General features: G+C 38.3%; 1 protein-coding gene across 1 annotated transcript; it reads right to left on the reverse strand.

The window, feature by feature from the left end:
- Nucleotides 1-261: 261 nt before the first annotated feature.
- On the reverse strand, nt 262-2,418 carry LOC124202944. The gene has a single exon (XM_046599467.1). It carries the CDS (start codon nt 2,416-2,418, stop codon nt 262-264), a length of 2,157 nt encoding a protein of 718 aa, XP_046455423.1.
- Nucleotides 2,419-15,109: the final 12,691 nt, after the last annotated feature.

Below are 15,109 nucleotides of genomic sequence, written 5' to 3' on the forward strand. Positions count from 1 at the left end.
TTAGGGTCAGTACTCACATGCGTGAGGGGTCGTCCATTGAGTAACGCCGATACTTCAGTGAATACTGTCACTAAAACCTCGTCGTTCACGGCTCGCTCGTTCAAAAATTGTCTTGATCGCTCGTTTGCTAGATTGAACCAGGCGCTCCCAGACGCCTCCGAAGTGTGGTGCCGACGGCGGCGAAAAATGCCACTGGGTTTTTCTTTCGGCCAGTTCGGTGGGTAAATTTCGATCACTGACTAGATTAGTAAAGCCGATACGTTACTCCTTTTCTCCAGCAGTGATGTTCGTTCCGTTATCGCTGAAGACTTCCGTTGGCGTTATGCCTCGAACGCGCGAGAACCTAATGAACGCCATGATAAATGAATCCGTATCCATCTTGTACACCATTTCAAGATGGACTGCTCTGGTCGTTAGGCATATAAATAGGCAGGCCCATCGCTTCTCCCTTCTCCGACCGATGACGACAGAGTATGGTCCGAAGAAGTCGAGCCCGACGCTGGCAAAAGCTGGCTGGAATGGTTCAAGTCTGGGCCTTGGAAGTGGAGCCATCATCGGTGGGGCTGGTCTTACACGCTGTATCTTGCATTCTACGCATTTCTTTACTACTCTTCTAATCGCCCGCCTTCCTTTTAACGGCCAGTATTTCACCCGCACTTCCACCAAAGTTCTTTCCACTCCGGCATGGGCCGTCTGAACATGGGCTTCGGTGATCAGCAGGATGGATAAATGATGGTCCGGGTCCAGCACTATTGGATGACGACTTTCATACAGCTCCGTCGCATTTTCCAATCGACCACCTACACGTAGAATTTTGTTTTTATCGATAAATGGTGTCAACTTTACCAACCGCGAAGTTTTCTTTAATTGCTTCCTAGCTATCAGCGTTTTCACATCCGTTCCAAAGCATGCTTCTTGTATTTTCTGGATGAGGGTTCGCAGGGCCTCTTCCCTCTCTGCTACGGTAGATGCTTTTTCTTGCTTTTCCTGATCTTTGCATTCAGTGCTTCTTTTCATATCGATGACGGCTGAAATGAGCTCTTCTAAGCTCAATCGATCGTTAAATAAATTGGCAATGGGGTTGGTCTGAATCGAGGTTGATAAGACGGCCCTTTCCTTCATCACCTCTAGATCTTCTGCTGTTGGCTCTTGCCGTTGGTCAAGATGGGCCCATTGACTGACTGGCCTCTGTAAAAAGAGTGGACCATCAAACCATCGGTGTTGATTGTCCAGCTGCGTTGGGCGAAGGCCATGGCTACAATACTCGGCTGGGTTTTCGCGCCCACTTATGAATCTCCATTCTTCATTGCTGGATGTCTCCGTGATTTCGTAAATCCGTTGGTGAACAAATTGCGAATAACGCTGCTGCTCTGATTTTACCCACTTTAACACTACCTCCGAGTCGGTCAAAAACAGGGTTGAATTGATTGGCAGTCTCAATTCTTTCTTCACGGATACGGCAATCCGGGTCGCCAACACGGCCGCTTGTAATTCTAAACGTGGGATCGATAAAGTTTTTATCGGTGCAACTCTTGACTTGGCAAATACAAACTTGACGTCGAAATTTGCTTCACACTCCAGCCGTAAATAACAGCATGCCCCAAATGCAACTTCTGATGCGTCGCAAAAAACATGTAGCTCGAAACGGGTAGTTGATAGTGGGAATCGTTGATCACGGAAGCATCTCGGCACACGAACGTCTTCTAAATGCGACAACTCCGATCTCCAAAGGCCCCATTTCTTGACCATCTGATCGGGCAGCATCTCATCCCATTGAAGCGGTTCCCGTTTTGACAAATCACTCGGTTTTGGGCGCGTTATCTTCCATACTTGTTGGAACAATACCTTGGCGTACGTCGTGATGGGAAGGAGAAATTCTAATGGGTCGAATATTTTGGCTATTTCTGCCAGCATTTCTCGCTTCGTTAGGGCTGTTCCTGTCTGTCGGGTCGCGATTTTGAAGCAGTCGTGTTGGCAATCCCACAAAACACCAAGTGAGCGCTCAACTGGTAGGTCATCCAGATCCAAATTCAAAGTTTGGTGTACTCTTTCACTTGCAGGTATCGAAGAAAGGACTGCCCGTGACGATGAGACCCATTGGTTGAGCCTAAATCCTCCATCCGCTAACACTTTTGTTACTTGAGCAACCGTCTCTATAGCGAGCTCCTCCGTCTCGAACGAGTCAATATAGTTGTCAACGTAGAAACTTTTATTTATGATTTCTCCTACGTACCGGAATTTGTCGTGATTATTTGCAGCGTGCTGTAGCGCATACAAACATGACGTTGGAGACGAAATTAACTTAAATCTCTGAACCATCATTTGGTAGGTTTTCGGTGCTTCTGAGCTGCCGGGTCTCCGCCACAAGAAACGTTTGAAGCTTTGATCGGGCTGGCGTACGCGGACTTGATTATACATCGCCTCAATGTCTCCTGACACTGCAATAGGTGCTTCTCTGGATCGTATCAGAACTCCTACTAAGTTGGCCAGCAACACCTTTCCCCGAAGAAGACAATCATTTAATGATATACCTTGGAATTTGGCCGCTCCGTCAAATACCACTCTTATTTTCTTCGGTTTATTGGGGTTGATTACGTAGTGGTGTGGGAGGTACCACACGCTACCTTAGATTCCTTCTAGCTCTGCGCTGGCTAGCAGCCAGGCGTGGCAGTCGTGTACGTATTTTTCTATAGCGTTGGTATACCGCTCGGCTAGGTCCTTGTTATTCAATAGCCGTTTCTCCAATGACATCAGACGCTGGAACGCGCCTTTCCGATTGTTCGGTAATTTTACAACCGATGGTTTCCATAACAAGCCAACCTCGAACCGATTGCCAGTATTCTTGATGGACGAGTTCAAAATGTAGAGCGCTGTGGCTTCGTCTTCCGATAATTTCATCTCGGTCAACGTTGTCCCGAACGCTTCCGTGGTGTAGAAACTCTCGACCATGTTGACAAAGCTAACACTCTCTGCACTTTCGACTCCGACTGCAAGGCACCGCATCTCCGTCTTCTTAGTTGGACCCTTTAAAATGGATGATGGCATGCGTCCAATCACTGCCCATCCGAACGGGGTCAAAATGCCCTTTGGGGCCCCCGATTCTTGTGATGTCCTGGTGGCTAGCCGAAGGTGAGCCTCGTCTACATCCATTCCAATGAGAACGCCAACTAAGTTCGAATTTATTTCCGGCAAATCCAACTCCGCCAGATGCTCCCACCGAAACTTCATCTTTGGCCAGTCTATCTTCCTTTCCGACCCTTTGATAGAATGTACGACGGTTTCTTCTTCAACGCGAAACTCGTATTTTCTATTCAAAGTTGTATGTGGCATGCCAGGGGAAACAAGGGAGGCAAACCAGGGGACTATCCGATGATGGTTTTTCTGCGATTTTGAGTTCCATAAAATAGCCCATTATCATCCAGAATATCCATTACCCCTTTTACAGTGGCACAGAACATTTCACTGAATCCGAGTAAAAAAGTAAGATGGTGGAAACGGGGGACATTATCGTGACATTTATCATAATCATCATTATCAATTTGACATTAATATATTCTTCTTCAATATTGATGAATGTGATCAAGGTGCACAACAAAATTTCCAGCACGAGGAACGGGGCGTAAGAAATGTTCAACTGGTAGGCCTCACTGGATACATCAAAAGCTGCGAAGTCATGAATACTTTAGATAAGGGCAGAACAAGTTTTAGCCATTGTGGCTGTCGCCGTAACTTTACTGTAAATTTAACATAATAAACACTTGTTCGGTTTCGGCCTAAAGTGAAAAAGTTTAAAGTTGAATTTTTTCTAGTAAATAACTAATTCTATGGTACTTACATTTATTTTACTTGTAGTAATTCTGGAAAAGAAAGATGTAAAAATGGGAAAAGGTAAAAAAAAGTCTTGAATGAACTTTATGAGCGTAACCAACAATTTCACCATGGTGGAAGTTGCCGCAACTGTGACTGGTAAATTATCCAAAATTGGTTCAGCCTAAAGGAAAAAAAAGTTACGAGTTGATTTTTGTATTATTAGTATTTAACTAATTTTAGGGTACTAACCATTGTTTAAAAAAACGAGAGGACCGATAACTGAGACTCATGACTTCAAAACAAGTGAGTAAAACATAAGACACAAGTGGGTACTGATGTTAAGAGGAATGTCGTGATTCGATTGCCATTTTCTCTCAATTTGTCCGCGCCCTTCGTTTCATATCCCCTACTCCTCTCGGCTCTCGAATTGGCTCTCTCAGCAGGCTGCATTTCCAAGTAATCAGTAAACGAAAAGAAAACCCCGAAGAGCTCTATAGATAATGGAATATCGCTATTTCCATGATACCAACGCAACACCGCTCTCTAGAAACTATATTTGCGAAGAAATATTACCCCCAAGTGTTTGTGTTGCTCAATAAGCTTTTGAAAAAAAACTTTGACTGGTTATTAGCGCATTGTTTACGGGCGTTAATATGAAGAACAATTTGAGAAAATTTTGTCACGCGCGTTTTGAGTACAAGTCACCAACTTATGTGATTTGCGATATTCTATTACATGTATTTTCAAAAATTCAGAAACTACTTCTAGATTATTATTACTTTATTAAAGAATGCTACGTCTGTGTACAAGTTGTGTACATGTTTAATTGTGTTAACCACGCTTTCCAACAAGTATTATTGGAAATCACAGTTCCTTAATAACGTAAAAAAGCTGCAAAACACAAAAATATTCTCAAACTTTCGACCTAAAAATTCTTTAATTTTGTCTTTCATCATTGAGAAATTGAGAAATTATACAGAATTTAACTTTTTTTAAAACTTTGCAATGCAATTTTGCAATGCCAAGACCAAGGGCATGGACGTCCTTAGAACAGCAAAAAGGGAGGTAAAAAAAGAGATGATGAGGTGATCCCCACAAGGAACAACCTTAGCCGAGCCAGGACAGAGGGGAGAACCCCAGAAAAGGAGGATGAGATTATCCCCTGAAGGAACAACGGCCAGAGTAGCCTTAAACAGAAAAGCAACAGAAAAAACTAACTTTTCTAAAAAAATTTGCAACATACTTGGAACGCAAACGAAATAGACAACAATTAAATATTGGCAATATCTGAGTGTTTCTCAGTACGATATTTCAAAGTCGAAAACACTGTTGTGGTCAACACATAGCTTCTTGTTAGTTTTTCGCGAAGCTTCTCGAATCAGCATAAAGGAATACTATAAATAAATAAATAAATTTTATAATAACTAAATATATAACTATTATTTTAAATTATGAAACAACTGACCAGTGGGATTGGCCGTCAGTACAGTTTTGTTTTTTCTTTTCGAAGAGTGGACGAAACAGTTTTTTGGTCGAAATTCGGTCGAAATTCGGTCGATAACCAACCGTTGGATAAATCTCGTAGCATTCTTTCGTATTCAATCGAACCTTTTGAAAACATTGATGAATTGCACACTTCTAAAACTCAAAAACAAGTTTTTAAATTTAGAAATCATACCTGGTGAAACAATACCTGTTCGTAAAATTTTAGGTAAGAAAAAAATATTGTATTGTTGATTCAGCGATGAACAAGGCAAAGACTTAATTCTCGTCAATAAGAAGGTGAAAACAACCAATAATAAATGTTCGAAACTACCCATAGAACGGGGGGCGGGTAGGTGAGTCAAATAAGGCGTCGCTTGGTGATCGGGGATGGACGGGAAAAAGTGAAATTAGTAAAATAATATCCACTTAATCGTTTATCGAAACTACACAGTAAAACATATTTCCAATGCGCATGCGTTAGGAATTTTTTTTATTTTAAAAATCAATCGTATATAATGGGTCACCATGTTCAAACATCATTTGCGTCAAATCGACAACAGCATGAAAATACAATGGGTGTAAGTGCAAATCATGACGAAATTTTTCACTCAAGCAACGAAAAAGTTTCAATCGGTGGTTTAAAGTCTCGTGTCTTGCCATCATTTCTTTTTTATTTGGATCATTATGTCCATTTGGGATTTCAAAATAATGATAATCTCTGTACCCTCGGTCAGCTATGGCTTTTTCTCCTTCTTGAAGGCCAAGAACAAAAGCATGCCTGGCCAGCCTAAGGTCTGACCACTCGCCACACGGAAGGCCTCCACAAGCCCAAACAATATACCCAGTTCGTATACAAATTCCTAGCTCGTATCTTAAGCCAGGGCCATGGAACTTGTGTGAATACCGGCAAATAATACGGGCAAATAAATAAAAATTTATCAGTTCTTTAAAAAAACTGAAATGAGAAAAATACTTTTTCTTACAACTGGCATTTTTGCAAGAAGACGAATAAAAATGTTGCACCATTTTCGAAATGTTTTTTCCGTCACTCCTACCAGGGTAGTATTTACATGCTCAGTGCAATATTGCTTTAAGTGCAACAATGCCCACAAAAGATGTTTTTGTTCTGATTTTGGTGGTCGTGCAGAATCAAAATTATCCCAAGCAGCAACACAAACAACTGGAGTCGTACAAAAATACGATTTAAATTTACGATAACCTGTAGACAAGCTACCTTCCTCGGGATGGCCAGTAATTTTACCATCTAACCGCCAAAAAGTTTCAGGAGTTGCCATCGCATTAGCTCAAATAAAATCAAAACTAAACAACTGAAAAAGAGAGCAAAGTGTATTTCCAAGGGTTGTCTGCTTGACATTTTTGCCAAATTTTCACAATCATAACAAATAGCGTAAATTATAAATGAGCATAAAAAATGTTTTTGTGCATGTAATAATTGCATCTTAATGAGTTGCGATTAAATCTGGAAAAATTTATAGAATAAAATTGAGAAATATGAGAAAAACCGAAAAAAATATGTTACTTAAAAAATGTGGCAAACTTGAAATGTTTTGAAACTTTTGACTTTTGCGATTTTAAAAGTAAGAATTCTGTTTAAATACTGCTGCTATCACAAAAATTTATATTGCATGTTGTTCAACACATGAATCTTTACCTATATACAGTATAAAATATATGGAAATGAATGAAAACACCCAAGTAGGGGAGACTGGAGTATACCGGGACACCGGGTCAAAAGGGACAGTAGGGGGAAAAATAGTAGATATTAATAAAATTAAGAAAAATTTTAGTATGTTATTTCAATACGTATATTCTACTTAGCATTAAATTTGGTTGAGTTTTGTCAATAACTGTATGAGTTATTGACAAAACTAAAACACGGTTTTTTTTTGTATTTTTTGTCTCCGCCATTTTATGTTTATAGAACCAAATAAACGCTAATGGCATGTTAATTTAATATGGAAATGAAGATAAATCATTTCTTGATCGTTAGGAACAAAAATTATAATTTTAGATCAATTACTTTAGACAGTATTAACTTTTTAAAAAAGTGTCTAAACCGGGATCTCGGGACAGCTGTTTTTGACTATTTTGGGACAGTTACGGGCCAATCAGCGTAAAGTATTTTAAAGAGGCTTGATTTCCTGACCTAGAAACGCAGGATATCCTACTGCTCCATAAGGGTTTTTGTTTGTGTAAGAAAAAAGGTTCATTAACACAATAATCAAATTGAAACATTTATAAACTAAAAAGAGTCTATGCATTGCAACACTTTTTCAATTTTTTTCAATTTTATCAATGAATTTTAAGGACGTCTCTCACCACCCACCCCAGTGTCCTAACTTACCCCAAAAAATAGGCTCCTCCCATAAATCTGAGTAAACTTTAAAGGTGTTTTATGGGGAAATGGTTCATTATTAAATTATACAAAAAATATGGGGGGGACATTACAATAAGGAATACATAAAAAAAAAATTTAAGGAAATTAAATGATTATTTTGGGAGGTATAGGGGGCAAACGAAAACCGTCCCGTCTTACTCCAGTCTCCCCTAAATGCACTTTGCAAGTAGCAATATTCCTTGTTTCTCTTTCATTTCGGTACTTGCAAAATTCATTTCCCCCTTGCAAAGCCCATTTATTATTAGTCGAAATGTTCGAAAATGGAAAGATCACTGCAAAAACTACTCCCAAGGAAGCTTTTTCCTTTCATGCAGAATTTTCAAGATTTTCAATGGCCGTCTTTTCCAACAATTTTCGTCAGTTAAAGCTACTGAATGGACTTGAGTGTATGTCACATTTTTTTAATTTATTGCTTTTTTATTTCACACTCATTCACTTTATCCTGTTGCAGTAATTGACACAAAGAAAAAATTGACACTAGACGATGCTGCGGGTTGCTCTTCTTCCAACTCGTCTGCTGGCAACTCTACTAAACGGTCTCGCTTTGAGGAAGACGAAGACGTGGTTGAAGATGATTTAGAAGACAGGGATTCGAGGATTACTTTCCATAATTATCCTCTGCTCATCGATATATACGAAGATTCGGAAACCATGGCAGAAAAAGTGTGTGTTTGTGTTTCGCCTAGTGGCGTGGTTGAACTTATTCAATTATCGCTTTTAGGCAGTGGCCCGGCTTCAACTACAGCCTCCATTTCCTACACGTGGCCAAAACTTTTTTACACTGTCGATGGCCTCTTCTCTTCTGAAATGAAAGTTAAAACTGGAAAGCAAACAACAAGTTCAATGATCGTGTGCTTAAATGGCGAACTTAAAAGAAAGAAATCGCAGTAATGTTGAAAGTATTCCAATGGGAACTATGGAAATAACACTCCCGATTGCAGTCCAAACTGACCCTCAAACAATATCGTACAAAATTGGAAAAAATAGCGAAGGAGTTATCGTGTTAAATTGTCAGCCTTCCATTCAGTGCACTCTAAAAATAAAACAGTATTTGACATTTCATTTGCAGATTTCTAAATTTCCATTTGTATTTTTGTTTCTTTGTACAAATAAAAAATGAATAGGGACACTTAACTAAATTGCGCTGTTCCCCGTCCATCCCAGCCTTCCATTCAGTGTTCTCTAAAAAGAAAATAGTATTTGACATTTCATTTGCAGATTTCTAAATTTCCATTTGTATTTTTGTTTCTTTGTACAAATAAAAAATGAATAAGTACACATAACTAAATTGCGCTTTTTCCCGTCCATCCCGGGGTACCTTGAGTCCCAAGTTTGACTCCCCTGGTGAGCATAGTTGCTCCCATACCCGGGCACTACCACTACACATACAGTTCACACCTCTTCTGCCAAGACCAACCAAAACAGAAAAAAAAATCGTACAAAATGATGGCATTCCCATCACCCTTCTTTTGGCTCCTTCCACACAATACAACACTTACACTGCTCACGTCATCGAACAAACCATAGCAACATACTATCGTCGGTGCAAAAGGTCATCTAGATTAGAAGACCAGATGTCTTTGAATATAGCAGACGGCACCAAAAAATATAACAAGCAAAGAAACCCATAGAACGGAATAGTAATTTTTTTTTTCGCCAAAATGCACAAAAAACAAACATTTTACTTAGCATTGCAAATAGAAATCAGTTCCTATGCGTGCGTATTCGTGTGTGCTGCTATTATTCTTGACTTTAACAAAGTTTCTAAAAATATACAAAAAAGTATGGATTTTACACTTTTCACACTGTTTGAAAATTTCACTGTTCCCAGAAAATTGTAGGTAAGAAAAAAAAATATTGTTAGTTCATCTATGAACGAGACATAGACAATTAGACATAATTCTCGTCAAGCAGAAGGTTAAAAAAAATAATATGTTGACAAACTGCAAAACAGCCGTAAAGTCAGCCTCCTATTCTTCTTTTCATGGAATCATGTAAATGGGAACTGACTTTCTCTCCCCATCTTCTCCCCCCCCAAAAAAAAAATTGTAGCAAGAATTGATTGCTATTGTTTAAAAACTGTTTAAAAGTTAAACAAGTAGTACCACATTTGGTATAGATAGGCTATTGCACTTTTGAACCATACCCTCCCACCATACCCAAAGGGCAACAGCCGCTTCAGTCCCAACTCTAATCTCTCAACAGAGGAGTGGAAAACTTCTATTGCAAAACTTGATTCAAGTTCCCTCGTAAACTTTTAAAATAAGTAGCGTTTCGAATAAAGCGTCAGCGAGGTGGTTTTTCCGAATTGTCAATATAAGCGGCCCCACACTAAAAAGTCTTTCTGCCTGCCCGCTTGAAGGAAGAATGGTATTATAAAGAAAAATAGCTCCTTTATACGGGGATATTTGTTGAGAGAAAAAAGAGATTTGTCTTGGTAAACCAAGTATAAATCGAGTTCAATCATCACTGAAGATACTCTTGATAGAATGTCGAGGGTATCATCTTCGGCTTCTCGATTAATATCAGAATCCATATCAATCAGATCCTCTAACGTTTTTTCTACCGTCGGGACACCCGCAGTGAGCGCTGTGGCGTTCTGTTTTGTTTACATTCTTGGAAAAGCCTTTTGCTATAAGTCACAGCGCTCACTGCGGGTGTGGCGGAAAAAAGAACGTGTAGTAAGAAAATTTTGACAAAAATTGGGTTTATATTTCTTGAAATAACTTGAAAAGTAAAACTAGCTCCCGGGTATAATTTATTGGGGTTGTAAAGGATAAACCACCGATTAAAATGGGACCTTAACGGATGAGGAGCGAACTCTAGTTTACTATCGGCAACGATTTTTGTTTTCATGATTTTCCCATAAGAGCCGTGTAAAACACGGACGCGTTTTTAAGGGGGAAAAAAGGAGGTGACCAGCTAAAAGTTGCTGTAAATTTTAAAATTTTTAAGTTAAGTGAACCAAATTTATCCAGAATATAAATGAGGGAATACCTAACAAAGTTCATTTTTCAAAATTAATATTTTATTTTATTTTAAAACCTTAAATCAAATTACAAAAACACGCATATTTTCACAATTAAAATAAATACACTAAATATTAATATTTTTCGGGAGCTTTTTAACAGGGCATACAAAAAAGTCATATAAACAAAGCTCCTGAAAAAAAACAAGAAATGAAAATTTGTTTGGGGTTAAAACCTAGGCCGACCGGACTAATTGGGGTTCTATTGTCGGTGGAGTTTTTCTGTCTTTGGAGTTCTACGGTCGCCATAACGGCAGATTGTCCCCCCATCCGCCAGGTGACGCGAGTGTCTTCGTAAGGAAGAAATATTTGCCATTTGTTTCCGAGACGCTTGACTTAACAAGCCGTCTACTTCTCAAAGAGATCGTTTTGGGGGTTTTCGATTTTGCGGAAGTCATCGCTGGGGGTTCTAAAAATAAAACAAAATGTGGGTTATATGTGAAATTTTTCGCTAAGTTGAATGGTGAAAATCGCAATCGCTTAGCTTTTTTATTTTGTGAGATATTTGAAAAAAAATGAGAGGGGTAGTCGAAAAAGACTTTTTCATGTTTTTGTGCAGCAGTTTTCTCGTCAATTGCTGCACCTAAAAATATTCTAATTGTTTCAAAATGATGAGATAGCCCACCTCTTCAAAGTGTTTTCATGTTTTTTCGATACTCGGCTCAGAAGCCGAGATATTAAGGATTGAAATTTTGGAAAAAATTCGTTAAAATTTCTTCGTTTATTGGCCATGCCGGGCTTCATCCCATAAGCCACCTAGCGCTCGCGAAAACAACATTTTTTCCTCTTTGCCTTTAGGGTCTTTTGTGGTGGTCTCCCTCATAACCTCAGCCTACACCTAGCGGGAGGGGTGGCTCAACAGACCCTAAAAGCTCGAGGGGGCGGAATACAGTTTGAAGGAGGCATGTATTTAACCAGCAGAAAAACATACAAATTGATTACTGAGAATTAAATTTGTCATGTATGGTCTCTTATAGTTCCTTGGAAAATAATTTTTTTAAATTGCATGACGTGTTTTATTTTAATATTGGGTAGTAAAGTTAATAGAATGCCATTATTTCCGTACGTTTTTTTTTTGTAAATATCGCGTACCAAATGGCAGCTATCGTCGGGGATTATTCAATAATTTTTTCTTGAATTAACCTACAAAAACATGTTTAAAAAAATTTCTTTTGCACTGAAGTGTTCTTCATAACTCAAGGATCATGAATATATAATTATTCACAGGATTTAATCGGATTTATTCCCTAAACGTTTTATCGTTTAGGTCCAGTTACGGTAAAGATTTAAAAAAAAAAAAAAAAAAAAAACAGAAAGTACTGCCAACTTCTTCATTTGGGAAGTAGCCAAAGATGAGTAGATGTGCTTTTCCATCTCTTGATAGCTAATGTGCCTGAAATGTTAAAAGAATATAAACAATTAGTTAAAAATACAAAAATTAACCTTAAAATACTTAAAAAAATAGCAGGCGTTTCAGTCGACATTTATCAAAGTTTTAGAAGATTGCACTTTTTTTTCCAAACCTCACTCCACCATATTTTCTTTTCTCTAGCTTAAACGAACCCTCTTCTTATAAATTCTTTTTTGTTTATTTTTTTTTCGTCTCGTCATTTGGCAATTTAATAGTGTTACTTGAATCCTTTTTTGCAATATTTACGCCTTTTTCATGGACACTAGGTAACGAGTATCAACAGTCACTTTCAGTTTTTTTCCCCAGTTGAGGGCGTAACCTAAAACGATAACTGTCGTTTAAGTTATGCATATTATCTAGACGATAAGTATCCTACTAATACTAGGATAGTCCTAAGTATACGGAAGTGACGGCACAACAAAAAGGTAACCATGGTCTAGTTATGCACGACAAACCTGGTATTGTCCATAAAACTAACTGCTCGCCACATAATGGACTTCTAAACGAAGGCATTTTTCCAGGTCGGACTTATACTAGTGTACCTAAATAACAAAGAATTTTGCAATCTTGCTACTTAATCACCAACTAATAAGAAAACAAGATTGTGTCACGATTCATCTAATTAACAATTTTAAAACAACTTTTACCAGTGATCCCATTGACGACTGCAGAGAAGTCAATAGATGTAAGGTAAATCAGGTTATGCTCTTAGCGGACCTATTTATACATTTTATAGATAAAGGCATCCTTCTTAGGTTAGGTGAGGTAAGTACCCTTTACAAACCAAGAACTAATGTGGGTAACATTTAGTTCTTGTTTAGGAAAATTTACAATAAATGTATAAAGAATGGCGAAGCAAAAACTTCATAGAAGGAATTCGGTACTTGGAGTACATCACCGAAAACTGAAACTTGGCTACTTCATCACATATTTCCAAAAGCTGTTACAAAGAGCTGATGCAAAGCAAAACATATATCATGAATTTAACCCCTATCTGTAACCTCTAAGTATCAATTTTTTTGGTCGTGCCAAGATTAATAAAGAAGAATAAGACTTATTTGCCAATAACCAGCTCACTTATCTAATGGTTAAGGACTATTTGGTCCTCAACCTTGTCAACCGTAAGATTTCTTGAATTGAAAGAATCCACAAAAATTCTTCTTTAAATTCCGGCCATCAAGTAACCGATTGGCATCGCATTTCATCATTGTAAGTTACCAACAAGGTTGAGAAAATAAAGTCAGGCATTGTTTCTGTTCGTCAGGAATTCTTTTTTACAACCCTTTCATTTGAAGGGTTTGACGTCTCAAGCAGTTCCTCAAAAAATTTCTAAAGTATCAGTGTATAACAAATCTCATCAGCAATCAATGGACGTCAGTTTATTTTACTCTTGATTCAGGTGAGATGAAACATGGGAAAACGGTACATATTACTGAATTTATAACAGCCTTTTCTCATGTAAAAGAATAAGTGTTACCATTGTTGCTGACAACATCCTCATACATCCCCTAACTACGGTGTACTTTAACTTAATAGGTGTTCTCTTCGTGGAATCAACTTAGTTGTTTTGAGAGGTATGGATTGAGATGAAATAGCTCCAATTCTTGTGAAAATGCGTTCTGCTAAGAACTTATTGAAGACTTGAATTGAAGACCAATTGGAGACGTTATAAATCCCGTCAAGAACTATAAAATACACAAATATAATCTAGCAATAAGCCACAAACTGCTACGAGATATGCCTGTTCGATGGAATATTTCTAATTATGATGGAGCATTTTTTTCGAAAAAATTTTTGCGTCATACGATAAGTGAATTGAATAATTTGTTCTTTTGTTTTTAAAGGAACTTAGTATTGCTGATTATTGATTTTATTGATTTTTCATATGGTCGTTGAAAAATTAGGTGTTTTCGATTTTTTACTATGATATTGTAATCAACTGCAATTGCAAAAATTTCAGGTAATAAGGTAATAGGTGCTTCGCATGGGCTGACAAAATCCTTCTCTGGATGTTTCCCAACGCGACGCCGAATGGTATCCCGTATAAAAGAAAGAATGAACTGATCCTTGTTGACTCTTGAAGACTCGTAGAACACGCAAAAATAACGAAATCTTCTAAAGCCATCCTTATCATTATAGAAAAAAATCAACGACATAGACATCATCTGCGCAAAGGTGTTGTAATAGCGCTTGATCAACCCGTTGCACTGGGGATGATAAGCAACTGTAGCACTTTAGCGAAGGATGCCGCCAAGCACGTTCCCCGATTGGAGATGAAGTAAACGGGCCCTCACTGTTAAAGGACCACATTTTGCATAAAGAATTTTTGCAACGATTTCTTTTGAGGACATCGAAGGGCAATTTATTTCATCGAGGGCAAAGGGCAATTGCAAATGGCCAATTTGTCAAATAGTCGATGACTACTATTGAATACCTATTTCCGGCACTGGTAAGGACAAAAAAGAACAATAAATCGATCCCCACTTTCTTAAATGGCAGTCTAACCTGTATTGGACGCAAGAGGTCATCTTCTCGAGCTTTTTTTGTTTGGCAATCCACGCAAGAAAGCACAAAACGAACAATGTAACGTCCATTTCCTGTCAGTAGTACCGCTGTTGAATGTTGTACGCTCTGCGCATTACTCCCAGGTGCTTGGTGGTATAAAGTCAATATGGCACGCCAAAAAAAACTTGGTCGACGATTTTTTTGGGTAGGCAGAGTTGATTCCCGACGTCAAATTCAACGACGGTAGAGAACACCTTTCTCTAAGCTTATACGGTTGAATCAATTTTCAAATTTGGGGAGAGGGCGCTTTGTCTTACATTTAATTAAAAATGTATCCTTACCACGCAGATTGCCGTTGAGCCAAACCAATGTTCCCCATCTTTGAATCTGAATCCACAGGAAAATTATTTAAGAATTTGATCTTCTCCTCCTCCTCAGAACAATTCGTTTG

This window comes from Daphnia pulex, chromosome 9 (genome assembly GCF_021134715.1).
Source record: "Daphnia pulex isolate KAP4 chromosome 9, ASM2113471v1".
NCBI lineage: Eukaryota > Metazoa > Arthropoda > Branchiopoda > Diplostraca > Daphniidae > Daphnia > Daphnia pulex.